This window comes from Odocoileus virginianus, chromosome 14 (assembly GCF_023699985.2).
Source record: "Odocoileus virginianus isolate 20LAN1187 ecotype Illinois chromosome 14, Ovbor_1.2, whole genome shotgun sequence".
NCBI classification, from domain to species: domain Eukaryota; kingdom Metazoa; phylum Chordata; class Mammalia; order Artiodactyla; family Cervidae; genus Odocoileus; species Odocoileus virginianus.
This window is the reverse complement of record NC_069687.1, coordinates 55,622,782-55,649,379: the sequence shown is the minus strand read 5'-3', so window position 1 is coordinate 55,649,379 and position 26,598 is coordinate 55,622,782. Positions and strand designations below refer to the sequence as shown.

Genomic DNA, 26,598 nt, shown 5'->3' with positions numbered 1-26,598 from the left:
AACTCCTGAGCAGCTTTGCATAATTTTTTGTCCTAACACTTAAAGGGCAAGAAGATAAAGAAGCTGAGGAAAATGAGAAGCAGCATTTCAAATTTTCAATGATCATTTTTATCAATAGCCAATAAGGAGAAAAAAATAACTGAACTTGTTAGAGCACCTACATTCCAAAAATCTAACAGTTCCTTATGTCTTTTGGTAAAGACAGTCATTTTGAAAGTTACAATTTGATTTTGAAGGGGAAGAGAGGAATATGAGATCCACAATTATATGATACCACCTTCTCCAATAAAATAAACACCTAAGAGAAAAGCTGCCTTACCTCTGGGTAGCAGCTGTGAGAAACACGTAACACCTGTGTGTGACTAAAACCTGTCTCAGAAAGCTTCCTCTTCAGGCATATACGTAAGTCAGGGACAGCAATGACATCACGACAGATGGTCAGGTCAGCTTTATTAATTATCAAGTTTGGTTTAAGCAATACCTTGTGAATTCCTTTTTTAAAAAGTCAAGTGCCCGGGGTTGAGAAACTTACTGTATTCTTGTTGCTACACACAGGGGTTAGTAAACAGCCCCTCTGTTCATTCTCTGTGCCTCAGAGCCTCGAGCCATAAAATGACGAAAACAATGGCAACTTCATTATAAAGTATGTTTTTACAAACAAATGAGACAATTAAACAAGTCAATTAAATTTTACAATTTATATTTTTTTCATTTTTTTTCAAATTTTTCATTTACAATAAGCAATACATTGTTAAGTAGTGAGACTAGTACCTAGCACATAAAATGTGTTTATAAAGATATTTCTAAAGTACTTTGTACCAAATGGGGTCCACTTCTACGTAGCCCACCCTTGCTTTTAGATTCACTTTTAAAAATGACATATGATCTCCTAGCTAGAGACAGAAAGAAGATCCTGCATCCTCCCCTGTTTTTCTTGCCAAAGAGAAACTTCTATATCCAAACTATAATAAGACTTGACTGCAGGACAAAGCAAGGTGATATAGTTAAAATAAAAAGGATTTGAAGTCAAGAAAGAAGATATAAATTTTGGGCATGGGGAGGATTCAATGAGAGTATGTATGAGAATGGGACAAGTACTCTGTTTACTGGTGGTTGGATTCTAACTGGAGATGCTCACAAGTCTAGGGAAGAATTCCACTTAAAATCCTTATTCTTTTTTGCTTTCTGGTCAATCAGTTTCAGCAATCATTCTCACATTGTGGTAGCCAATGCTTTCAAGATCTAAAACATGGGCTAATAATAAACAATGATGCTTACTGACAAAAAACAAGGGTGACTTTGTTTACCATTCTTTAGTGACAATTCTATCCACTGAAGCCATTCAAGAGTTTTGAATATCCTTTTCTGGATGTGAGACTATAGTGCCACTGAAACTATTCAGGATTGTCAGGATGTTTCACAAAAATGATCTAAATGGACAATAAACTCACATACCACAACCCAATGGAATAGTGGACAAGAAAATAAATTATTGCTCCTCAATAAAATGTTATAAGAAGATGGTAAAAATAATCCAACAGATTTTAACAGGCCAGTGTTTTGCTCTAGAAAACCCATGTTACATTGCATCTGGAACTCTGGAACTATAAAATATAAGGCACTGGTGATATCAATTAAAGTTTATACATTTAATCACAGTTTCTTTTCAATTCACTGACATTAAGTGTGAACCTATATGCTTAGCACAGTGCTGGGGTTTATGGGAGGGGTGGGGGGAGATAGATATCCCTTTGCGATAAACCACAGATTTTGACAAAATGGAGACGGGAATGGCTCAGAAGCGGCTCTAAAACCAGGTTCACAGTCCTGGCTTGTACAGGAGCTTTCAGACTGCTCCATTACGTATTTATTGATTGACCTACACCATATCCTAGGTCCTTCTAAATGACCACCAGCTTCTAAATCTCTGTAGAAGCTCTGTAGAAGGGGAGGGAGGCAGGGGAGGGATGGATAGGGAGTCTGGGGTTTAGCAGATGCAAACTATTATATAAAGAATGGATAAACAACAAGGTCCTACTGTATAGCACAGGGAACTGTATTCAGTACCCTGGAATAAATCATAATGGAAAAGAATATAATAAAGAATGCTTATATGTGTATGTGGATAACTGAATCACTTTGCCACACAGAAGAAATTAACACAATAATGTAAATCAACTATACTTCAATAAAAAAAAGTAAAGTAAAAAAATAAAGCTCTGTAGAGACAAATATCCCACAACATCACTAATTTAAATGGAGAAGGCATGTATCTAAGTCTCTGAATCACTTTCAGTAATTGATAGGGCTCTTGTTGAAATGTTGTAGTTTGCGGCAACAGTGTTCTTCCTCTATCCTATTTCCATGGCTTCATCTTGTCTCTGTATTGATCTTAACTTACTGCTAAGTTCTTTTAATCTCTCCTTAAAAGAAAGTTTTTATCCAGAAGGTACAAATTTAAGGCTTGCCATTCTTTTTCTTTGAAAGATAAAAACTAAAAAACAAAACAGAACTCCACATCTAAGCCATACAAGAAAAGAACGACCCAGGCCATCAAAGTTTAATGGCATTTTCAGTACTAATATCACTGGCATGGAACCAAAGCAATAAAACCAGATTGTATTCCCTCCCCTACCCCCAAACACCAAATGGTATTAAAACAAAAGCTCCCAGTCTCCTCCCAACTTGTGATCTGGGGACTCGCTCAATTTGTGCACCATAATTTAAAAGCTTGCAGCAAAGAGTACGTCTTTTTTGTGTCTGTCAGCTCATCATTTGATGTGAAGCCTACTCGGAGGGACAGACATACAGAATTCATCCTCTCCTCCCTATCAGGGAACACCCAGAGAAAGTGCTGCCCATGCAAGAGCTCTAGGGTGTACAAGAGAAAAACCGGGCACTTACAGAGACCGTAGAGCTGGGAGTGTTTGTCCCATAGCCAGAGGAGGGGAGGGAAGCCAAGGACCAGCGGCGTCCATCAGTCCTGGGGAGAAAGTGCGATTAGCTTAGGCCCACACTGGAGGAGGGTTACATGGGAACCCCAGGGAAGCCAAGTATTCTTCGTCGAACAAATGACACAAACACAGTCAGTGAGGGTGTGGAAATGTTCAGCAAGGGCCAGAGTAAACAAACATTATATAGCAGGTTGACTTTTATTTAAACTGAATCAATACACCCAAACAAGTAGAAAGTGAATGGGTTGATCCATATTATTGATCTCTCACTAATACACTTTGACAAAATGAATACCAGGGATAATTACATTGGTCGGACTCAGCAGATTCAGATGAATAAAAATAGAAAGGCAGGAGGAAAAACACTCCTATGTGGAAACTGAACACTGGGGCCACGATCTTTGGAAGGGCCTGAATGCCAGCATGGTACGAGAGCCTCTGGGGACTTCCACCACATCCTAAAGACTTTCAGCTTATTACTTTCAAGAGAACAATCCTACTCATCACACCAAAGGAAGGGAGGATCAGGGGGCTCCTGGCCGGCTCAAGCCTTAAGTGGCAAATAACTTTAGCACTAAGAAAGTGACTGACCTTGTGCTCAGAATCTCTTAAGAGTTATTACCTTCTGACATGACCTGGCTTTATAAAGTGTTCCAGCAAATGCCTCTTTCTGAGTTTATGAGTGTGCGGCCCAGCTCTGGCCAGTGACAGGGAGCAAAGAAAGAATATTCTCCACTAGTGATAGAAGCTAATGCAGAGTAGAATGACCTGCGCTAGCCACAGAGGTGAAGCTGTCAGGAGTCTTAATAGAACATGGTTTTTATCTCCAAATGGCAACAGGATGGATAGCTTCTGGGTTGAACTCTATAGTTATTAATTGGGATCATTACAAGGGTCTCAGATGAGTTGTCAAAGCAGTGAAGACAATCCTGTTGCTAAAGTAGGATTATTTTATTAATGTTAATAAAATAACTATTTTATTAGCAATTTTGAATAGGACTATGCCTTCAAAATCACATAACATGGTGAAGACAAATATACACATATTTGCCATGGGGAGAAAAGGAAAAACATACTTTTCTAAAGAGTTATACTGCATTCTTTGACCATATGTAGCCTTTCTGTAACTCATGATTTATATTAATTTACCAAGTGAGAGATAAGAGTAGACCAAATTGACCACACATTCACTATAAGGGGACATCAGGGAATTCCTCAGAATTTGACTTGAATTTGAGAAATGTCACAATCGCATGTTTATGTAGAAAAATGACATCTTAGCCTAAATTATAATCAAGGGAGAATATAATCATAGGCCACCATGGATGTTATTTTTACCTCCAATAAATGCAAATGGTCCACAAAGACAAAATGAGAAATTCAAGTGGACAAATCACAGAAGTAGTACAATGTTAAGATTTTAGTAAAATTTACCTGTCAATTCTGTAACCATGATTGGAGTACAATTGAATCAAGTATTTTTTTTTTTTTTAAAAAGAAGCAAATTAAGATGCTTGTAAATGTATCAGATAAAAGAAATGAAAAGAAATGCCACAAGTTCTCTAGAAATAATTTTATACAATTTAAAATGTTAAAAGATTTAAGATGAAACTAATTCTAATAACATGTTTCCAAAGACAACTGACCATCAATTAAATGGACACAGGTTGGTCCTGGCTTATTTGGCTAATTATTACAGACCTAAGAACCCATTCCTGGACTATTTTAAACACTTCCAATTTTTAAAAGAATATGGATTTCAAAGAATTCTTCAGTCCATTTAATAGCAATTATCAGAAACTAGTCTTTGGAAAGAGTGAGGGACACAATTTCCCCCACCATGATTCTGCTTTGTGATTCATTAACTCTCCTTTCCCTCAGGTATCAATGAACATATTTCAGATGAATGAACAACTCCAAGAGGAGACATGTTCTTATTAGTTCTGAAGCATAAATTAACATTTGCTTACTTTGGAAAACACATGACTAGAAAGATGTTTAAACAAGAATGTGCTTAGTACTTTGTACAGCCATGGACCAGAAGTAATTTATGTCTCATAAAGTTCCCCAAGTTGTCTGTGTCTATTTATTCAAATGGAATACAAAGGACCTCTGCATTTTCATTACCATGACAACTGCATATGAGAACTTCCTATATACGCTATATATGTGCTCTGAGAGATAGCATGCCCTTTTTTGAAGAAAGCTATCACACAAGTACAATTTGGATGCTACTAATAACGTTCTCTTTTCTTTGTAGCAGCTACCAGTAAAATGTTACCTGAAAACAAAACTACATTCTTGCCAAAGCCACAAGGCTTTTTTTGAAAAGAGTGTTTCCTTTGTGGGTGGAAATTTCAATGTTATACTAAATGAAAAAGTAACATGAGAAAAACATCTGATGGGAACACAGGCTACAAAGTAACTAGCAAAAACAACAACAACAAAAGCAAACAAACAAAAACAACCCGCTGAAAATCTGCCCCTCCCCCCAAACCTCCATCATTTCAATACTAGCCACAAAAAGTTAGATTATGATGGTGTGTGACAAGGGAAGAAAGAAAAGTTCCAGTATCAACCTGGCTATTACGACTGTATAAAGAGGAAGCAGATTTCATGATTTGTTTGTTGTACTCATCTGGCATGATACATTTTATGGTCTAGTTGATACTGGAACAAGATGAACTATGCCAATATAATGTAACCAGAGTAACTTCAGCCCACCTGTGCTCAGTAAGCGTCTCATGACTTGACCTCAGTAGGCAAATCTGTTCCAGTAATTTGTCTATGGAAATACATTCTGATATTTCACCTGATAAATAACAACTAGGCAGCCAGGAGACATCCCCAGCATTTATTCAGGGCTCTCTTAATATTTCTGATGAAAGTGAAAGCAATGTATGATATGTAAAAATCTACACAACTTCTAGGGAAGGCAGACTAATGTCATCACTTCCATTTTACCACCAAGGAAGACAACATTAAATAACTCCACAAGCAGGTGGATTGTAAATCAGTATCCCAGTTACTGGTTTCGTGTGCTGCAGTCAATGGGGTCACAAAGAGTCTGACACGACAGCAACTGAGTAACAACAATCACAGCTACTAGCAAAATAAAAATAAGTTTCCTTGTTCCAGACAAAATCTACTACACTATGACATGCATTTTCATCCTAGTATTTTAATCCAATACTAAAAAAATTTACTTGATAATTTCACTCTCAGACACATATTAGACAGTATGGAAAGCAAGTGTGTGTTGTCTTACTTCCCAGACTTAACTGCAACTAGTACATTACCAGGAGATGAATACTGAGGGGAAATTCTCACATGTTATAAGTAGGGTCAGAAAAGATTAGTAAGTCTGACCTTTATCCCTTTACGCAAGAATAATTTTTAAAACAGGGCAATCTCTTCCATCTGTTGGACTGAATATACAAAATAATAAAATTTGGGACTCCCAAAATGGCATTACTTCCTAAGGTCTCAGAAATGCATACCAAATGGTAGGGAACGGAGACCCATGAGTGGAATTTCCATGTTTCTTGAATGAAAAATCAACTTTAAAATGGAAGAGAAAGATGCCAGATGTTAAAAATAGGCCAATTTGAGTTTTCATAGCAAACACAGGTTCTGTTTACTTGAATAAAAGTTTAAAAAGATGATCACTCATGTCCTAATCTAAATTAATACTTTTTGAAGACTGTGTAGTGAGTTCCATCTGGAAATTCCTGCAAAATGAACCAGAGGTCTCCTGTGATAATTTTCTGTTACGGTTTATGGCTTATTTGTCAAAAATTAACATGCCTGGGGGTTTGTGTATTTTTTTTTTTTTATATATAGCACAGAAACCAGAGTCATCTGTCCTCTAGTCAGCCACTTAATTATTAGGTTCTCTTTATTTTAATAAATCTGGCAGGATTAAAAGACTGATTTTGGTCACAGTTAAAAACAGGCTATGAGATGGGCATTTTCTTTTTACTTGAAGTAATTTAAATACATTCCACCACCACCCCCCCTTTTTTTTTCAAAGAAACATATTTTAAGGACTATGCTGTGTTCTTTTTTAAACCCATTTTTATAGGATTTCCCTTTTCATTTAGAATAGTAGCACCATCGTGAATTAATATTCAGTGGACAAACAAACACAGGCTTTGTGGAACCAATTAACTGTCACATTTTCTTTACAGTGCTTACAGGCTGTAAGAGGACTAAAAGAATCAAAGTTGGTGTTCGTTGGGGAAAACCAGGGTGTGGGTCTCAGAAAGTTCCTTGGAGATCACATCTCAATTACTTTTTGTCCTCCCTATGGGGAAGGCCTGGTACACATAGGCATTTATCATATGGTGGGGAATGTGTGATTTGACAAGAGAATCTTAATGATCAGGAATTAAGAATATACTGTAAGCAGATCCTTTCCTCTGGACCTAGTAACAAAACACATTTCACGATGACAAATGGCAATTATGACACTGCAGGTTTGCACATAATGTGTCAAATCTACTTTTTTAACCTACCTGTATGTCTTAATTAAATGTTACTTTAATTCATTTCAAGGTATGATTAGCTCTCTGAAGAAAATTTAATAAATATGCAGGGCATTCGGACCAGAAAAGCAATTCATTCTGAATATTCGGAAACCTGGCTAAAAGGGGCAATTTTGTCTTCTGTGTGTTTTCCCTGGCTGGAAGAGGAATGGAGGAAAGTGAAGGTTTGAATGTGACAGGGGAAGCCCACTAATTTCACACACAGAAGTGCAGACATCTCTGACTGGGAGAGATCACAGTAGGTGATCCCAAAATAAAAGCTCTGGTAACAGATCGTATGCCCGCTATCCTCCGAGCAACCATACTTTCTCGTGACTCACCGACCCAGATATGAGACATACAGTCTTGATACCTGATGTCCAATTCTAACTAAGAAAGGAGGAGAAAACACTCAGGGAGGTCACTAAATTGCTGGCTTGGTGCTCTCAAGGAAAGAGGCATCTTAACGGTTTATACCTTGTGATCCCAAGGAAGGTCCTTTTTATTTATTTATTTATTTTTTAGGATTTCAGTAACAACGACAACTGCACCAGGACACGTGGATGAATCAAGTCCTTATAATACAAGCTCAGATAAGTCAGTAAAAATCTGTTGAGCATCAAAAGCATGTATGAGACACTATACTAGGGATGGGAGAAAAGGTGAAAATTTTTTTTTTTTCTGCCCTTAGTGGGAGCCCACCATCTAGGGAAGGAGCAAAGGAGGCATCTATAACTCTAGCGGGTAGTGGAAGAACTGGGGCAGAAGGGAAGGTTTCTCCACATAACACTTTATCATTCTACACAAAAAAAGTTCTTACCTCCGTGCAAATGAAAAATGGGCAGAGGCACTGGGGGAGAAATTTCTTGGACTATCTTGAGGGCTATTTCCTGTAGAGAGAAAGAAGGAAAAAAAATGACATTAAGATTTTATTCTTGTATCATTAGCTACATCCAGAACGCTCTTCTCTTTAGTAGTAAGCTTCTGTACATCTTTGTAAAATGTCCATCTCCTCAAAAAGTGCTTTAGTTTTATTTGGAGCAGAGGAAGGGATTGGCTTGAGTTCCAGCACAACTTTCCAAGGGTGTAATATATGAATAAACAAACCCATGTCACCAACCAGCAGACTTTCATATATTTCATAATATATTTCAGTCCCACAGAATAATGAATACATACATATGTCTTGATTCCTGCTTTTCCAGATGTTAACATTTCCACAGTAGGATGGAGAAGATAAGCTTCAACTGGGAGGATGAGGCTTTCCATTTTAGGAAGGCAGCCTTAATATTTTTATTTACCGAAACAGAATAAAAGTCTGAGTTCTCAATAAATCCTCATTCTTCAAAGCACACATTTTAAAGGCAGAAATGTCAGAACAGGGCATAAAATACTAGGTAGAACCCCAGCAGTTCAGACCTCAAATGACCCAGCCTAGAGGCCCAGAAGTATCTTCTTCAATAGTCCCTCTGCTCCTAGGCAGCTGAGGGGGTGACTGGCCAGGCTGCCTGAAAAGCCAGCCACACAGCGGCTCACAGAAGGCATCTTCCCCAAGTTCTTACATGGTGGGTGGAACACGGATGCTTCTGTACGGTGACAGCTCGTCTGGAGGCTTGCTACTTTCCCCATCAGAACATGCAACCTGTTGCTGATCATGGGGCAAGCTTGGCAGGCAGCGGGTGAGGGGAGGCCCCAGGCTGGCCAGACCACCCCGCTTCCCTCTGCAGGGTTCATTAGGTTGGCAGAATGGCCTGAGGACCGGATGGGACTGTAGGAGGTTAGGAAAGGCTGCAAACAAATGCTGCGTGTTCTTGAAACACAGAAAATAATTCAAGACACGTTTAATCTTAACAAGAAGCCAGTGTGCCACGTTGCTGATCTCACACCGGAAGTGACAATCTGTAATTAGGTGGAAGGGACACAGAATGGCACCTAGCCACAAAGGTAAACAATTTACTACCTGTGTGCAAAAAGGACTGATTGACACATTGAAGGGGATAAGTTCAGTGTTACCTTTACTTCTGGACTGGATGTGCCTCTACTGAAATTTTTCAGTTAACTTAAAGTTGCAGATTTTGCAGTGATGGCATCAACAGATGCCATTAAGTTTATGACAGACAGCACAATTAAAGCCATTTATCTGGGAAGTGCTGAAAAGCCCCTTTCTTTATGGATAGAGAATCAAAAGCATTTTCCCCCTGCTGCAATGAAATTTATCATGCCTTTGCATCTGTTGTTTCTTGGGCCTCTAGAGAAACGGATTGCGCTTTTGCCATCCGGTAATCCAGGACCCTTTCTGTCCTTTATCTACACAGCTAAATTAAGTTCTTTGAACTTCTCCCAACAGCCTTCATTCCCCCACTCCCTCCCCTGTTAGTTTGTGCATTGCTCTTCATATTTCTTAAAAGGTCTTGATTTCAAGATGGCTAGAAATCTTGTTTCTAAAGGGAAACAGGTGAAATGCCAGAAATCTCTGGGTTGATTTTAATTTTATTTGGGGAAAAAAAAAATTTGCTTTGCTCACACCCCCCACAGAGCAAACTATCAGTAACTTATGAGAAACAAACAGTTGATTGAAGCCAAGGCATTTTGAGAACAATCCCTACTACTCTAACCACTGAGAAGAAATAATAAGGCCAATAAAACTTGGCACCAAATTCTTATCCCTGTGTTCTTTGTAAAGAGAACATTATATCTGGAGATTATATGAGATCAACCAGAACAAGTAGAGGGAAGTTTATTAAATATTTTGAAGAATCTGAAGGAGGCAGAAACAGGAATTATCTTAAGAACCTTTTCACTTTTAGAGATTTTAACAAGTGGCCCCCCAGGAAACCATGTAACATCTTACAATACATGGCGGCCCATCACACTGAAGATGAATGGGCAGAGAGAGATATAGAGGTAGCTTAATTTAACTCTGCTCTTTAAAAAAACAAGACAAAAAATCAGCGCTAACCTTAACCATTTCTTATCTTGGGTTTTGCCTTCTCATTCTGTGTGGTCTTTCCAGGCCCATACACTGAAAAGATTCCTCAACTCTAAGTTATATAGCCATTTGTACTATCCTACTAATCACAGATCTTTCTTCTTGTTTCTGGTCACATTGAGGAGCTAGTTGAGATAGAAATACACACATCCCATGTTATCACAAAGGCCCTTAAATACAGTGGGCTGTTGGAGAAAACGAAGGCAGTGTGAACTAGAATACTTGGTCATTCCTTAAGGACAAGAGACTGCAGCTTAACTTGAGGGCAAATCAGCAAGCTCAGGATAGGAGAGGGGATGGAAGGACTTCAGGAAGGGGACAGAATCAATCCAAACACAGTTAGGTGATGCAGTAGAGAGACAGACTCTCTAGTACCAGGGAATTCAGACTGGTCAAGTCAATGAGATGTGAACAACATGTTTTGGTACTACCTAGTGGAAGGCTTAAGAGAAATTTGAACGCAAGAGAGGCACTCGATATTTTAACCTGGTGTGAGAATGTTGAGTGGACAGGGGAGTCGCCAAGGAGAAGGAGCTGGATTAGGATGCGGAAAGCCAACAGAACGCATGTTCTGGTGAGCAAACCAAGTGTAACTGGTGATGGATCAAAAATAAGTGATGCAAAAGATTACAGACTAACTGGTACTTCCAAGGTTAGCAGGCTGGGAGGATGACTGCTCCACTAACAGGGAACTTTCAGAGAGAACTGGGGTGGTAGTAATAGTAGAGGAAAAGGATAGAGTATTCTAGAGCTTTTTGTGTCATTCGTTACAGAAAATTCCTCAATTTTCCTCATGGAGAAATTACAAGATGTAGACTGCTACTGCTAAGTCACTTTAGTCGTGTCCAACTCTGTGCGACCCCATCCCTGGGATTCTCCAGGCAAGAACACTGGAGTGGGCTGCCATTTCTTTCTCCAATGCATAAAAGTGAAAAGTGAAAGTGAAGTCACTCAGTCATGTCTGACTTTTCAAGACCCCAAGGACTGCAGCCTACCAGGCTCCTCCGTTCATGGGATTTTCCAGGCAAGAGTACTGGAGTGGGGTGCCATTGCCTTCTCCGATGAGTAGATTAGATAGGCACAAATCAATCTTTGAGGCCTTTGTTCTTCTTTGAGACAAACATTGATTTGTGTGTTATGTTTGAAGACTTAGGGACACTGTTCTGTGATACACAACAACACTAATTTAGAACAGATTGAAATATAAAGAGCACTTTATACATTCTTCACTTGGAGGTGAGGACCAGACTGCTGTGGGCACTTAGCACTTTCCCAAGACAAGAAAACAAGATGGAGTGAAACCAGAGTCCTACACTTGACCTTCACCACGCACAGTCCTGCTCTCTGAAATCATCCACCCATCTGCAAAGCAATACCTGAGAGGCTCTCGAATGAAAATCAGTGCCAGTTAATTCTCTGCCCATATGTGCAGCACTTGCTTATAACCCAAACCCTGCTGTTCAAAGGGATTTGCTGGTTCTTGGATGTTTGAGTGCCAGGACACTTTATAGACTGCTGCTTCTGACCTGGCGAAGGAAACCTTAGTGGTGGGTGGGCAGGCGCTGGAGAGGTAATTAACTCCGTGATTCCCAGGGGGAACTGGCGTGGCGAACGCACAGGCACTACATCAAAACAGTACTTACCTAACGGAGCTACACAGGGTGCCTCATTTTGGAGGCAGTTATTGTTAAGAAAGTGATTTCCAGATTAATTAAATTGTTTGATTGCTTTGTAATTAGGTTGGAGAAGTCCTCCATCTTCACCGCAGAGAAACAGGCTGCAAATCTTTTTAAAAGGCATATGCTATACCCACTATAGATTATTAATGTGCTTTTAATAGCTGTCTGTTTACAAAATGATAGTTTCTGGTTGCCTTGATTTTCTATCAGGACTGAGGGAATCCAAGAATTAATGATAATTGCCATTTGAAACTCCTGGTGGATCAAAGAGTAAGCCCCCACTTTAATCCTTGTTGTCATTACTTGATGATCGGCTTAAATGAGTTGTGCCTTTTTTATACCCTAACAAACAGCACTGTGTTCCTCATCGCTCTGCAGGAGATTCTCAGCAATAAATTGACAGTGCTGAAAAACCTGAAGTCCAGACTTCACAGGACCAAACCTAGGACTCCCTTGCAAAATGTGATGGCAGCAGATGAAGGGACAATTGAACAGTTATGCAGAGACCGCAGGCTGAGTGGACTCTGAAAAATAACAGTTTAAATTCACCCGAGAAGTTGACATCTATGCTATCAGATCCAGCTGACGCAAGAGGAGAGTTAAAAATCCTCCTCTCACTTAGACATTTCAGAAACTGGCTACTCTCCAGATATAATTGTGGGATATTAATTAAACCTGGGCAGCTGTTTAGACTCTAAGTGGACAGAGAAAAACCTTGATTGGCCTTCAGTAGCACTCTCTTAGGGCAAGCTGTTAAGTGTTCACAGCAGGCCGATATAACATAGTATAGCGTGTGCATGCTCGGTCATGTTCAACTCTTTGCGACCCCATGGACTGTAGCCTGCCAGGGTCCTTTGCCCATGGAATTTTCCGGGTATGAATACTGGAGTGGGTTGCCTTTTCCTTCTCCAGAGGATCTTCCCAACCCAGGGACTGGACTCATGTCTTTTTGCGTCTCCAGCTTGGCAGGCAGGTTCTTTACCACCTAAACCACCAGGCATGCCTGTACAGCAGGCTGATAAATAGACTTTTATGCCTGGGTTTTCAAGTAAAGAAATAATTATGGACAATAAATCAGGGCTTTCTTAAAATCTGGCTTCTCTGAACCTCCTTTGGTTTTTTCATCCTTGTCACATTGACTCTCCTTACCCAGTACCACTTCTCACTGTCATCTGATTAATTTAACAAATACTTATCAATCCTTTCCTAACAGAGAAGAGTGGTATGACTTGACTTATATTTTAGAAGGAGCCCTTGTGCTGTTCCATGTCCAATGGGCTCTAAGCAGGCAATGAACAGAAGCAGGGAGATCAGAAAGGAGGCTGTCATATAGACAAGGTAAGAGGCGACGGTGGTCTGGAGAATGGAAGTAGAGCTCAGGTGTGTTCTGAGGGTACACCCAAAAGGATTTACTGGGAAACTAGACCAAGTGGAATAACGGGGGAAAGGGAGGAAGCAAGGAGGACTCCTAGGGAGTTCCCTGGTGGTCCAGAGCTTTCACTGCCAGAGCCTGGATTTGATCCCTGGTCAGGGGACCTTTAAGATCCCACAAGCCACAAAGTGGAAAAAAAAAAAGATATATATATATATGTGTGTGCTTATATGTGTGTGTGTGTGTGTGTGTGTGTGTGTGTATGATGACTCCTAGCTCTTAGGATTAAGCAAGATAGGCAGATGGTGACTTTAACTGAGATGTAGAAGACTGAAGGAGGACTGGGTTTGGGAATGTGAGGAGGAGAGATTAACAATAACCAAGACATGGAAGCAACCCAAGTGCCTATCAACAGATGACTGGCTTAAGGAATGTGGTGCATTTATACAACGGAATATCACCTGGCCATAAAGAACCAAACACTGCCATCTGTAACAACATGGACAGACCTGGAGGGCCTTATGTACAGTGAACTAAGTCAGACAGAGAAAGACAAGTTCCATATGGAGTCACTTATACATGGAATCTAGAAAGTAATACAAATGAATTTATATAAGAAATGAAACAGACTCACAAATTTAGAGAACAAACTTATAGTTACGGAAGGGGAGAGGAAGGGGAGGAGGGACTAATTTGGGGAATGGGATTAATAGATACAAACTAGGTACTGTGTGTAAATTAGAAATGCAATAAAGGATTTACTGCATAACACAAAGAAGTATACCTAGTACCTTGTGATAACCTAAAATGGAAATAATCTGTAAAAACAAGCAAGCAAACAAACAAAAAACAAATCACTATGCTATATACCTGAAACACAATCTTGTAACTCAATTATACTTAGTTTAACAAGTGCAAAATAAAACCTTTGAAAATTTGAGTGGGATCTATGCTCTTTTATTTATGGAGGCACCACCTCAAATAATTTTAAATATATTAAAATGGACTTTCCAGGGGGCTCCCGTAGTAAAGAATCTACCTGCCAATGCAGGAGGTGCAAGAGGTGCAGGTTCGATCTCTGGGGTCAGGAAGATCTCCTGGAGAAGGAAATTGCACACCACTCCAGTATTCTTGCCTGAAATATTCCATGGGCAGAGGACCCTGGCGGGCTACAGGTCATGGGGCCACAGAGTTGGATGCAACTGAGCAACTGAAGGCGCACACACACAGTGTACTTATGTTCCATACTGTATGCGATTAACAATGTTACACTTCTTATATGTAGCATTTATACTACTCAATTAAACATTTAAAAATCCTATTACAGCTTTTTTTATTGTACCGGAGAGCAAATAACATTTTTCCAGCTCATATTATTTAGTGCCTAATAGATTTGATAGCTTTGGTCTGTTTAATATGGCCAAACTAGACAACAGTGCTAGTTAAAGGTTTGCAGAGAAAGATAATTTTACAGGCTAACCACTGAAGTCTGAATATTGAGAATTTCAATCATTCTATGTCCTGTCACCATAGGTAAAATGGAATGGAATATAATGATGTGTACTATATTTTATTTTTCTCTACTTCTCACTAAATTATTTTGAATTTTCAGTGCCTAATGTAGTCTGTTATACAGTAAATGAGAATTGTACTGAATTTTTTCTAATTCAACAATTATGTATTAAGTTCTTATTATATACAGAGCTTTGAGCTACCTGCTAAGCAGATTAAACAGGTAAAGAAGACCCAAAGGACTAAAAATCTACTGAGAGAAGATCTGTACATTACTAACTTCAGACACATCTTGTGAAATCAATTCTGGATCCTTATTCATGTGGAAAAGAAACTTTCTTAGACCAAAGCCCTTAAATGTATCAAAACTACTCATTAAAAACCAACTGTCAATGATGATACCACATGGAGGATGTACTGTGTCACAACAGATACTTAACAAATGGACATGGCCTGCTTTTTAAGGAATGACTGATGAGTTTATAGGGTGAAAAACATGTAGGATGTGAAAGAGAGATCCAATAACAGGTCAATTTCTATGTCATAAGACTCTCACAGATGCCTGTTGTCTCCATTTCATGAAGCCATTCCTCTGAAATTTGTGTAGTGTATTTGAATTGCTGTGGCATTGACACAAATCCCTTGGAGATGTGTTATAATGGGTTTTCAAGAATGTTTTAGCTTTTCATTGACCCTTCCTTATTACTCTGAATTGATGTCACATCTCAAGGTGATCTCAAGTAAAGACTAGTGAATGTCAAGAGTGATGAAGAAAGTTGATTTTTAGTTGTGTGTTTTCCTCCCATCTACAGTAATTCATCTTCCCAGCAATAGAGAAGAGATTACTTTTAGCCTTTGTATAAAGTTACTGAGGAGTGTCTGTAAGGTGAAGAAAGGGGAGACAAGATCATAGCTACCATAACAGACACTCCAAAGTTTCATGCAGCTTTATGAAATGTGACGTAGTCTATCAATTTTAGACAATTAATTAGTCTCTGAATGTAGATAAAAGACCAAGTCAAAGAATGTAACCTAAGGTGTGCATATTTTTTTTCTATCTTACATGAAGGGATTTTAATTCTTTAACATAATTAGATACAAAGAATTTGCATTTTTACCTAGAAAAGGGGTGGATGATATCAAGAAACTGGTTCCTCTCAGATTGTTTCCTTCAATTGCTGAATAATTTCTAGTCAAAGAAGAAGTATTTAAATGAAATGTTGCATGTCCTTATAACTTGCTAAATGTAATCTAGATGTATTCTCTATTATAAATCGCCTCCTTTCAGCTCCCCTTAAAAATATAAATACTAAATTTAAGGTGGTTTAATTTAACAAATGGAAAATGTTCTTTTGGCTTCTGATAAAAAGGCATTCCATCTGAAGGAAACAAAATATGTGTTATGTATTTTTTAAATAGTTACTTAATTATGTTCAGTTTCTAACTCCAGAAATATCTCGAGATTTAAAAGAATCTAATACATTTAATTCTACTGTTTCATAATAAAATAATATGTAATGCACCAAGTATCTAATAAATCAGAATTCTGGCTTTCAGATTCCATAAACCATACTACACAAGATCTTGGAAATACCCTGGCCCTGAGACTCTCCTCTAGAATCTTTTTTTCCCCATCACTTTCTGCTTCCATGCCCTTGGATCAATAAACAGTTCTCACACTCAGGTGCACAGGAGAATTACTTGGGAGGCTTTAGAAATGCTGATACCCAGGCCCTAGTCTGCCTTTTTTAAATGAAGTGACTCTAGTAAACTGCGAGAGCTGAGAACTTTAGAATTTCCATGTACTCTGTTAAATTAAACTCAAGACTTCACTAGCCATTTAGATCCCTCATATCTTGAAGTTTTTACACTGCCCGCTTTCTATAACTTATCTTCCCTGCCTCTTATTTCAGCTATACTAATTCAATGTCCCTTTTATATATTCACTTCACTCTGACCTCCAAGTAGTTTCAAAACAGGACTAAGGCTGGAAATTTCTTCCCCATCAGCTTAAACAAACAGCATCCCACCATGTCAACACTCTAGAAATCCCACCTGTCGACAGATGTTGTCACAGATCAATCAAGTAAGTTATTACGCTTCTTCTACTGGCGTCCTGTTACTCTCCTCTAAACTCAATTATTTCCACAATTTCTCCTCTCTTCTAAAAGAGGAACACCCCCACCCCAAGTTAAGCTGTGTATCACTCCTCTGTTCCTGGGTTAAGGTTAAAAGTCTGTATAAGGAAGTCGTAGGGAAGAATACACTCATTAACCACAACTGTGTTTATACTTTTACTATCAACTGTAATCGTTTGACTGCTTAAAGCTGAAATGCCAGCTATCTTTATAATCCGTATCTAACAGTATATGAATAAGGTATTAGCCTTAAAACTATACATCTCATTCTTTCATTTTTTTAAACAAGCAGAATGCCTAATATATGGCCTTGGTAACATCAGAACATGTAAAATTATTCGAAAGGTTAAAACCAAGGCATGTGGCAGGGGGGACTCAATTGAACCAGTGATTATCAGAAGCAAAACTAAAATCATTCTAATTATTCTAATCATTCCTTCTTGCAGAAAACATGATTCACCCTTATCCATAATAGGGATGTGTCCATTCAGGGCCTTACTCTATTTACGATCTATGCATGTATCCATATTTTTAGCATACAATCCCAAGTAACTGATGGACGGGGTGAGGGGCACTTGTTTGCAACCCTGAGATTCTGAATGCACAGATATCAATCTTCAGTGAACCACTACTGTAAGGAGCCACAGCTATGAATTCTAATGTGCTGAACCTTTCGGGCATATTGGGGTGTGTTGAGGCAGGTGAAGAAGTTGTGATTATTCTTTTAAAAAGCACAACAGAGTCTTTAAGGATTGCTGAAAGAAAAAGTTATATACTTTGGCATAATGAATCATTTAACAAATACTGATCTTACTAAATGCAAGAGCTGATACAATAAAACTAGTAGAAAGAAACAGAAAAAACTAAACATTGGTTTTGGTAACAGTTTTTTAAAAAAAATTTTATTGGATTATAGTTGATTTACAGTGATGCATTAGTTTCAGGTATAAGTGAATCAGTTACACATATATATAAATCCACTCTTTAAAACTCTATCCCATATGGGCCATTACAGAGTCTGAGAAGAGCTCCCTGTGGCGTGCAGTAGGTCTTTATTAGTTATCTGTTCTATAAATAACAGTGTGGATGTGTCAATCCTAACCTTCCAATTTACCCCTCCTCCCTATTTACACCCTGGCAACCATACGTTTAACCATAAGGGCTTTCCTGGTGGCCCAGACGGTAAAGCGTCTGCCTACAATGCAGGAGACGATCCCTGGGTCGGGAAGATCCTCTGGAGAAGGAAATGGCAACCCACTCCAGTACTCTTGCCTGGAAAATCCCATGAATGGAGGAACACAGTAGGTTATAGTCCATGGGGTTGCAAAGAGTCGGACACGACTGAGCGACTTCACTTTTACTTTCAACCATAAGTTTGTTTTCTATATCTGTAACTCTGTTTTTCTTGTGTAGATAAGTTCATCTGTACCCCTTTTTAAGATGCTGCATATAAGTGATAACATATGATATTTGTCTTTCTCTGACTTATTTTACTCAGTATGACAGTGTTGAGGTCCATCCATATTGCTGCAAATGACATTATTTCATTCTTTTTATGGCTGAGTAGTGTTCCACTGTATACACAAACCACATCTTCTTTATCCATTTCTCTACTGATGGACATTTAGGTTGCTTCTATGTCCTGGTTATAGCAAGAAAACAGTGCTGCAATGAACACTGGGGTGCATGGATCTTTTCTAATTATGATTTTCTCCAGATCTATGTCCAGGATTGGGATTGCTAGATCATATGACAGCTCTATTTTTCATTTGTTAAGGAACCTCCATACTGTCCTCTATAATAGCTGTACCAATTTATAGTCCCTCTGCCAGCGGTGGACCATTCCCTTTTCTCCACACCCTCTCCAGTATCTATTATTTATAGATGTTTTTACATTCTGACTGGTGTGAGGCAATACCTTACCTCATTATAGTTCTGATTGGCATTTCTCTAATAATTAGTGATGTTGACATCTTTTCATGTGCTTTTTATTGGCAATAATTTTTTGACTATGACACCAAAAGAGCAAGCAACAAAAGTAAAAATAAATGAGACTAAATCAAACTAAAAAGCTTCACAACGAAAGAAACAATCAGCAAAAGGAAAAGACAATTTACTGAGTGAGATAAAATATATGCAAATTATGTCTCTGATAAGGGGTTAATATTAAAAAATAATACAATTCAATAGCAAAAAATCAATCTGATTACAAAAGGGGAAATAACTTGAATAGATATTTTCCCAAAGAAGACAATCAAATGGCCAACAGGCACATGAAAAGGTGCTCACCATCACTAAGCATCAAGGAAATGCAAACCAAAACCACAGTGAGATCTCATATCAGGACTGTCAGAAAGGTAATCTTGTTATCTCTTATCAAAAAGACAGATAACAAGTGTTGGCAATGATATGAAGAAAAGAGAATCTTTTTTTTTTCTATTAAACACAATTTGTTGTTTTGATTAAGACTACATTTTACTTTAAATGTTAGCATTGGTATCTCAATGTGTTGGTACAAAATACACACTAGATCTCAAAGGCATGGTGAAAAAATTGATATGAGTGGTCTCATCCATTTTTAAAGACTGATTTCATGTTAAAATGATTATTTCTAGTAATTTTCTTAAATACATTATTTTTTAAATTATTTCACCTGTTTGATTTTAATGGTCTTAATGTGGCTACTTGGAACTATGAAATTACACATGTGATTCTCTTGGTAGTTTTGCCTGAAACAATATGATTTTTCATCTCTCTGATAAATATATATATATAAAATTTAGAATTTCCATTAGTGAAGATTTTTAGGTAATAAACTCTCTTTTGTCTAAAATGCCTTAATTTCATTTATATTTTTCAAAGGTAGCTTCTGTGGGTATAGAATGCTATATTAATTTTTTTTCAGTACGTTGAAGATATCATTCTACTGTCTTTTGGCTCCTATCGTTACTTTCAGCAGGTAAACATTCAGCCTAATTGCCATTTCTATATTAGCCATCACTCATTAGCCTCTGAATGATTTTAAGATCTCCTTGATGTTCTCCTCTTTTCATTGTTGTGGTCTCTATAGGTATGGATTTTTTTTTTTGTCTTGCTTGGAGTAGGTTGAATTTCTTTGATCTGGATTTTAGTGTCCTTCAGTAATTCTGGAAAATTCAAAGAAATTATCCCTCTAAAGCGATATCTTCTCCATTCTTCCTATTATCACCTTTCAGAACTCTAATGGTCTAATCAAACCCAACAGACCATTCATTCATTGTTGGTGAGAATGTAAACGGATGCAGACACTGTGGAAAACACCGTGGAGACTCCTCAAAAAATTAACAACAGAAATGTCATATGTTCCAGCAATTCCACTTCTGGGTGTTAATTGGAAGAAAATGACATCGCTATCTCAAAAAGACATCTGTACTTCCATGTTCACTGCAGCATTATTTGCAATAACCAAGACACAGTTGTTGATGGACAGGGAAGGAAGCCTGGTGTGCTGCAGTCCATGGGGAAGCAAACACTTGGACACGACTGAGTTGAACTGAAGACACATTAACAACCTAAGGGTCCCCTGATGGATGAATGGACACACTCACACACACACAATGGGACGGTATTTGGTCATAAAAAAAAAGATTCTGCCTACTGTAACAACATGGGCTGGACCTTGATGACATTACAGTAAGCAAAATAAGACAGAGAAAGACAAATATTGTATATTCCTTCTTATATGTGGAGTCTAAAAAACTCAGAGAGTAGAAATTTGGTTTCCAGTTGCTAGGGGTGGAGGAAATGGGGAGATGTTTAAAAGATACAAATTTCTAGTTATAAGATAAATAAGTTTGGGGATTTAATGTACAGTATGGTGACTATAATTAACAATACTGTATTATATATTTAAAAGTTGTTAAGAGAGTAAAGCTTTAAGGTTATCACCATACAAATAAAAATTTTAACTATGTAAGGGGATATAGGAGTTAACTAACCTAATTATGTAATAATTTCACAATACAAACACGTACCAAATCATCATGTCATATACCTTAAACTTGCATATGTTATGTTATTAATGTCTCAATAAAGCTTGAGAGAGAAAAAGAGTCAATATCTGCTGGATACCTTTCTAGATTTAGTAAGTAACTGATACTGGGAGAGTCCTTCAAGTGATGTTGGCAGAGATGCTGGATGAAATGGAATGCTGGTATACTGGAGACTGTTTAAGCTAGAGTTCTGTATCCTGAGAATACTCAAAGGGTCAAAAACAGACAATCACTTTCGGCGTCAGGTCAGCGTGAATGTAACACAGACCAGCACTTAGCAGCTGGACAGGAAGCACTGCCATATGCTCCTCCTGTTGGCTACAATGTGGTAGACCCCTAGCAGCCTTTGGAGGAAGCTCGATGAATCGCACCATCCCGGATAATGCTCTCACCCACCAGGCAGGAAAGAAAGACCCAACAGAACATGACGGGATACTGCACTGGTGGTGATAGGTATTCAGTATACATAAAATGAGGAAGCCACACGTTCAGAAGAGAGAATGGATGGCCTCACAGGGGCAACCTTTCATCTGACTCCGAGGAAAACTGTAGGAGAAAGGAAGTGATCCTTCTGAAGCAGAGGAAACTGAGCGAACAGAAGGACAGCGTCTCAAAAGTGAAGAGCACATTTTTACACATCTTCATTGTATTATAAAAACAACTATATACATTGTAAAAAAGTTCAAAGAGTTAAACATGGTATTAAACAAAAGGTGGTATAGAAAACAGGTAAAGGTGGTATGTAAAATTCTTTTCCAGCCTCTGATTCTCATTCATTGATTCAATCAAACACTTACTGTGAACTCATTACGGGCCAGGTACTGCAACAAGCTATGGGCTCCATGTCATCTCCCCAGCCCCAGCTGCACTCTTCAGGTGTAGGGATTTATCCAGGAATACATATAGATATGTAAGTATATACAATGTATATTTTTTAAAATTTCCCAAATAATGCTGTGCCGTATACGATTTCCCTTGAGCAAGCAACACAGATTTGAAGTGTGCAGGCTCACTTATATGTGGATTTTTTTCTATAGTAAATACTCTACCACCACATGTGTTCAGCAGTTGGTTGACTCTGGATATGGATCGCCAATCAGAAGAAATCGCCAATCAGAAGAACCTCAGATATAGAGGGCCAATTCTAAGTTATACTCGGATTTTCAGCTGCACAGAGGGTGGGCACCTCTGTTGTGTTGTTCAAGGGTCAACTGTTTATACACACACACACACACACACACACACACACACATGTATATGTATGTATATGTTCTAAGATCAGTTGGCAAAGAATCCACCTGCAATGCAGGAGATCCAGTTTGATTCCTGGGTCAGGAAGATCTCCTAGAGAAGGGTTAGGCTACGCACTCCAGTATTCTTGGGCCTCCTTGCTGGCTCAAATGGTAAAGAATACAGAAGACCTGGGTTCGAACCCTGGGTTGGGAAGATCCCCTGGAGGAGGGCGTGGCAACCCACTCCAGTATTCTTGCCTGCAGAATCCCCATGGACAGAGGAGCCTGGGAGACTAGAGTCCACGGGGTTGCAAAGAGTCAGACACGACTAAGCACAGCACGGCACAGCACATTATATAACTGATTTTTTTTTGCTAATAATCTAGCTACAACTTTCTGTATCAGTTCATCTAAATCTGTCATCTCTAGTTTCAAATAAAATTTCAGTATGTCATATACCATAATTTACTCAGTCTTCTGTTCACAAATATTTAGACTGATTTCAGTGCTTTGATTATTCAATGAATATCTTCTGCAAACTCAGGTGATTATACCCAGGAACTAAACTCCTAAAAGCAGGACGACATTGGCCTCCAAAGTCAGTTCACTTTTTACTTTGATACATATAGCTAAACTGCTCTCCAAAGACCCTGCCCTAATTTACACTCTCACTAGTGGTATCAGGAACACAGTCTCAACTCAATCTTGTCAACACTGCATTTTTTTTTTCAGATTTTGGTGGTATCATATTGTTTTGATATGAATTTGTTTAGGATGAGTGAAACTGAACATTTTCTAAAATGCTACCTGACCATTTGTTCCTTTTTGTCCAAATTACCTGCTTCACACTTGACTGCTCTGAGGTATTACGTCAGTCTTTTTTTGACATTAATTTGTAGGTTTTTGTTTTTGTACACTGAGGAAATTCTTTGAACACACTAAACACATTTCTTCCATTTGTGCTTATCTTTAAATATTGCTAATATTAACTCTTCTGCAGAGAAAATTTTATTTAATCAGATTTAACAATCATTTTTCTTTATGGCTTATAAAGTTTTGTACTTTGTTCAGAAAGGTCTTCCCACCGTCCCAAATTATTTTCTAAATGAAACCATATTTTCTTCTAGTACTTAATTTTTTTGATACCCTCTGTATTTTATGGGATCTTAGTTCACCCATTAGCAAGCGAACCCATGAATCCTGCAGTGGAAGCATGCAGTCCTAACAGATGGACAACCAGGGAATTCCCTATGGTTGTTTTTTTTTTTCCTGTATCTACATGGGATTTATTTAAGGAGTAAGCTATAGCAATCCAGGTAACTTCTTTTCCAAATAGCTAATGAACTGATTCAAAACCATTGACTTTAATAATCTACATTTTCCTCAATGATTTAAGTAAGGTATATTTAAGGTATGCCAAGTAACATGATGCCGTCGAGGCAGTGGTTGTAGGAAGTTAAGACAGGGCAGTAAATGATGCGGAGCTTAGAGAATGCACCAAGATCAAACTAGAGAAATCTGCAGGCCAGCTGGAAAAATCTTTTAGTGCAATATTCCCGGTGATTCTTGACCTGAACAGGACCATGAGTGTCTCTGCTTTTATTAAGTCCTCCAGGTGATACATAGGCACACTTGAGTTTCAGCATGGCTTTAGAACATTCATTCTTAATATTGGTTTTACATTCAAATAGCCTAGGGAACTTAAAAAAAAATCCAATGACCAAGTCACACTTCAGTCCAATTAAATCAGAAAGGGAATTGAGGTGAGGGAAGCATCAGTCATTTTTAAAGCTTCCCAGGTGATTCCACTGCGCACTCAAGTTGGAGAAGCACTGCTTTAGATTCTGCTAAAGAAAGTGAATTGTATAGATTAAGCTGTTCTCTAACCTTTCAACGTATCTAATTCCCCTGGGGAGCCCTTAAAAAGATACATACTGATGCCAGGTCAGACAGATGAAGTTTCTGATTTAATTGGTCTGGGACCTGGGTATTTCTTTTCTTTTTTTTTTTAAGCTCCACAGGTTATTATAATATGCAGCAAGGTTTGAGGACTGGCAATGCAGTCATTCTCAAACTGCAGAGTGCATCAGGATTACTTTGAGGATTTACTGGACCACATATTACTTGACCCTATCCCCGTGGTTACTCAGCGAGGATGGGTGGGAGCCTGAGAGTTTGTAGTTCTAACTAGTCTTCTGGAGCCGCTGATCTGCAGATCACCTGTGGCTCATATGGTAAAAAATCCATGCAGTGCAGGAGACCTGAGTTCGATCCTTGGATTGGGAAGACCCTCTCGAGGAGGGAATGGCTACCCAGTCCAGTATCCTTGCCTGGAGAATCCCCAGGGACAGAGGAGCCTGGCGGGCTACAGTCCGTGGGGTAGAAAAGAGTGAGAGATGACTGAGTGGCTAACATTTTTTTAAATTTCACACTCGTGTGTGTCAGGACAAACCATGGGATGTTTTTCTTTAGTTAAAAGACATAACTAAGTTCATGTCTTAAAAAATAACAGCTTCAATTAGAAGAGAGATTTGAGAGGCAATAAGAACGTGCAAAAGATGGAGTCCAGTTCTCAATTCACTGCAAAAGCCCTGAGCAACTGGGTGGGGAGAGAAGCCAATTTGAAACATATTTCAGGGAAAACTCAGCAGGGAGGGTTTAACAAAAGATGATGTTGAAGCTGCTAGCTTGGGTGGACCACATGGATGATGTTGCCAATATCTGAGAATAAACAGAATTGGTGATAAGAAACTTGGTATTGAATAACAGTTGGATTTAAGGTGCTGGTGGGACATATTCATAAGGAGAAAGTACTAGTAAGTACAAACAGGCATCTGTGCTCAGAGGAAAGGCCAAGATAAAAACTGCAAGAAAACTCATCACACACATGAATCAAAAGACAGTGGGCAAGAAGCGACTGTCACAAGTAGAAGGGTGACAAAGGATGCCACCCAAGGGAGCCTAAGAGTTTTTTAAAATGAATGAGAAAACTAAAAGGAGCCAACAGAAAGACAGAAATATAGAAGGAAGTATCATAGGAATCAAGGGAAGAGAAATAGTCAAGAGTTAGAAAGTGCTTCCTAATATCAAAACCTGCAAGGGTGCTCACACTGAGTAATATTATTTTTAAAAGATATTGCATTCTACCAGTAGGAGGTCATGATTTTAGCAGAGCAGTAGGACAGGAGTGGTGTCATGCCTGGGTACATCCTCGGTGAATCTTGGTCAATGCTGGACCTGAACTAGCTTTCCAAGGGTACTGGAGTAGGAATATTTGGCTTGTTTTACTGTGACATTAAACAAATATAACATCTACATTTGATTATTCATTTAATCAAGTTATAATTTTTAAGACACTTCAAATGTTGTAATAGCTCATAATTTCACAGAATGATTTAAAACCTAATATTAAAAATGTGCTATCAGGTAGAAAATCAAATTAGGGGTTGGCTTTCACATTTTCTGATAGGAAGCTATAGCAAACCAAAATGTTTCCTCTACAGGCTAGAATATCTAATTGCTGAACCTTAGCACAGGACAATTTTACTCAGGGTATCTTTAATTAACCACAGCTCTTTTACTAGAAAATATATGAAAAAGTTCTGCTAAATAGTTTTGCGATGTCTTCCAACAGCAATTAACTCAGACCAAAGGAAAAAAGAAAGAAAAGACATTTTTATTCAGCAATGTATGTCTTAAAAAACCACTCCAGTCTTCACCCAGATCAAACACTACCCTCCAGCAGTAGCAAGCTTTTCTAGGCGACGTTAGGGTAGAAAACAGGAGCATATAGCAGCATATGCCCATCACCACCGTGGGGCTGATTAAGGATAAATTAGACTGAGGGGATAACTTCAGTAGTACTACTGATACGGGAAAATGCTAAACATAAAACTGTTTAACTGCTTTAAACTGGAGGCAGATGGTGAGGGTGGAAGCAATATGCACATAGGATCTTGCTGGTAGAACATTTAAAATCCATAGAAAAGGAACTGCTCACTTTTAAAATAAATTACAAAAACCCAGTTCTAAAACTAACACACACTCATTGTTGAGGACTTGAAAATACCTAAAATTACAAGAATGAAATTAGTAATTCTAAAAACGTAATGTGAAGTTTTTCTTTGGCCTATTTTTTGATAGTGTGTACATGTATACACAAGCA

At 38.4% G+C, this 26,598-nt stretch overlaps 1 protein-coding gene across 15 annotated transcripts in view; it reads right to left on the bottom strand.

Annotated features, from left to right (window-relative positions):
* The window catches only part of MAST4 (microtubule associated serine/threonine kinase family member 4), a 610,376-nt gene that overhangs the window by 70,414 nt on the left and 513,364 nt on the right, over positions 1–26,598 (bottom strand). For all 15 annotated transcript variants that reach the window (XM_070476769.1, XM_070476765.1, XM_070476766.1 and 12 more), the window contains 2 exons: positions 8,301–8,370; positions 2,905–2,983 (listed from right to left, as the gene is read on the bottom strand). In XM_070476769.1, coding sequence (XP_070332870.1) covers positions 2,905–2,983; positions 8,301–8,370 — 149 coding nt within the window. The remainder of the gene's footprint in view (positions 1–2,904; positions 2,984–8,300; positions 8,371–26,598) is intronic.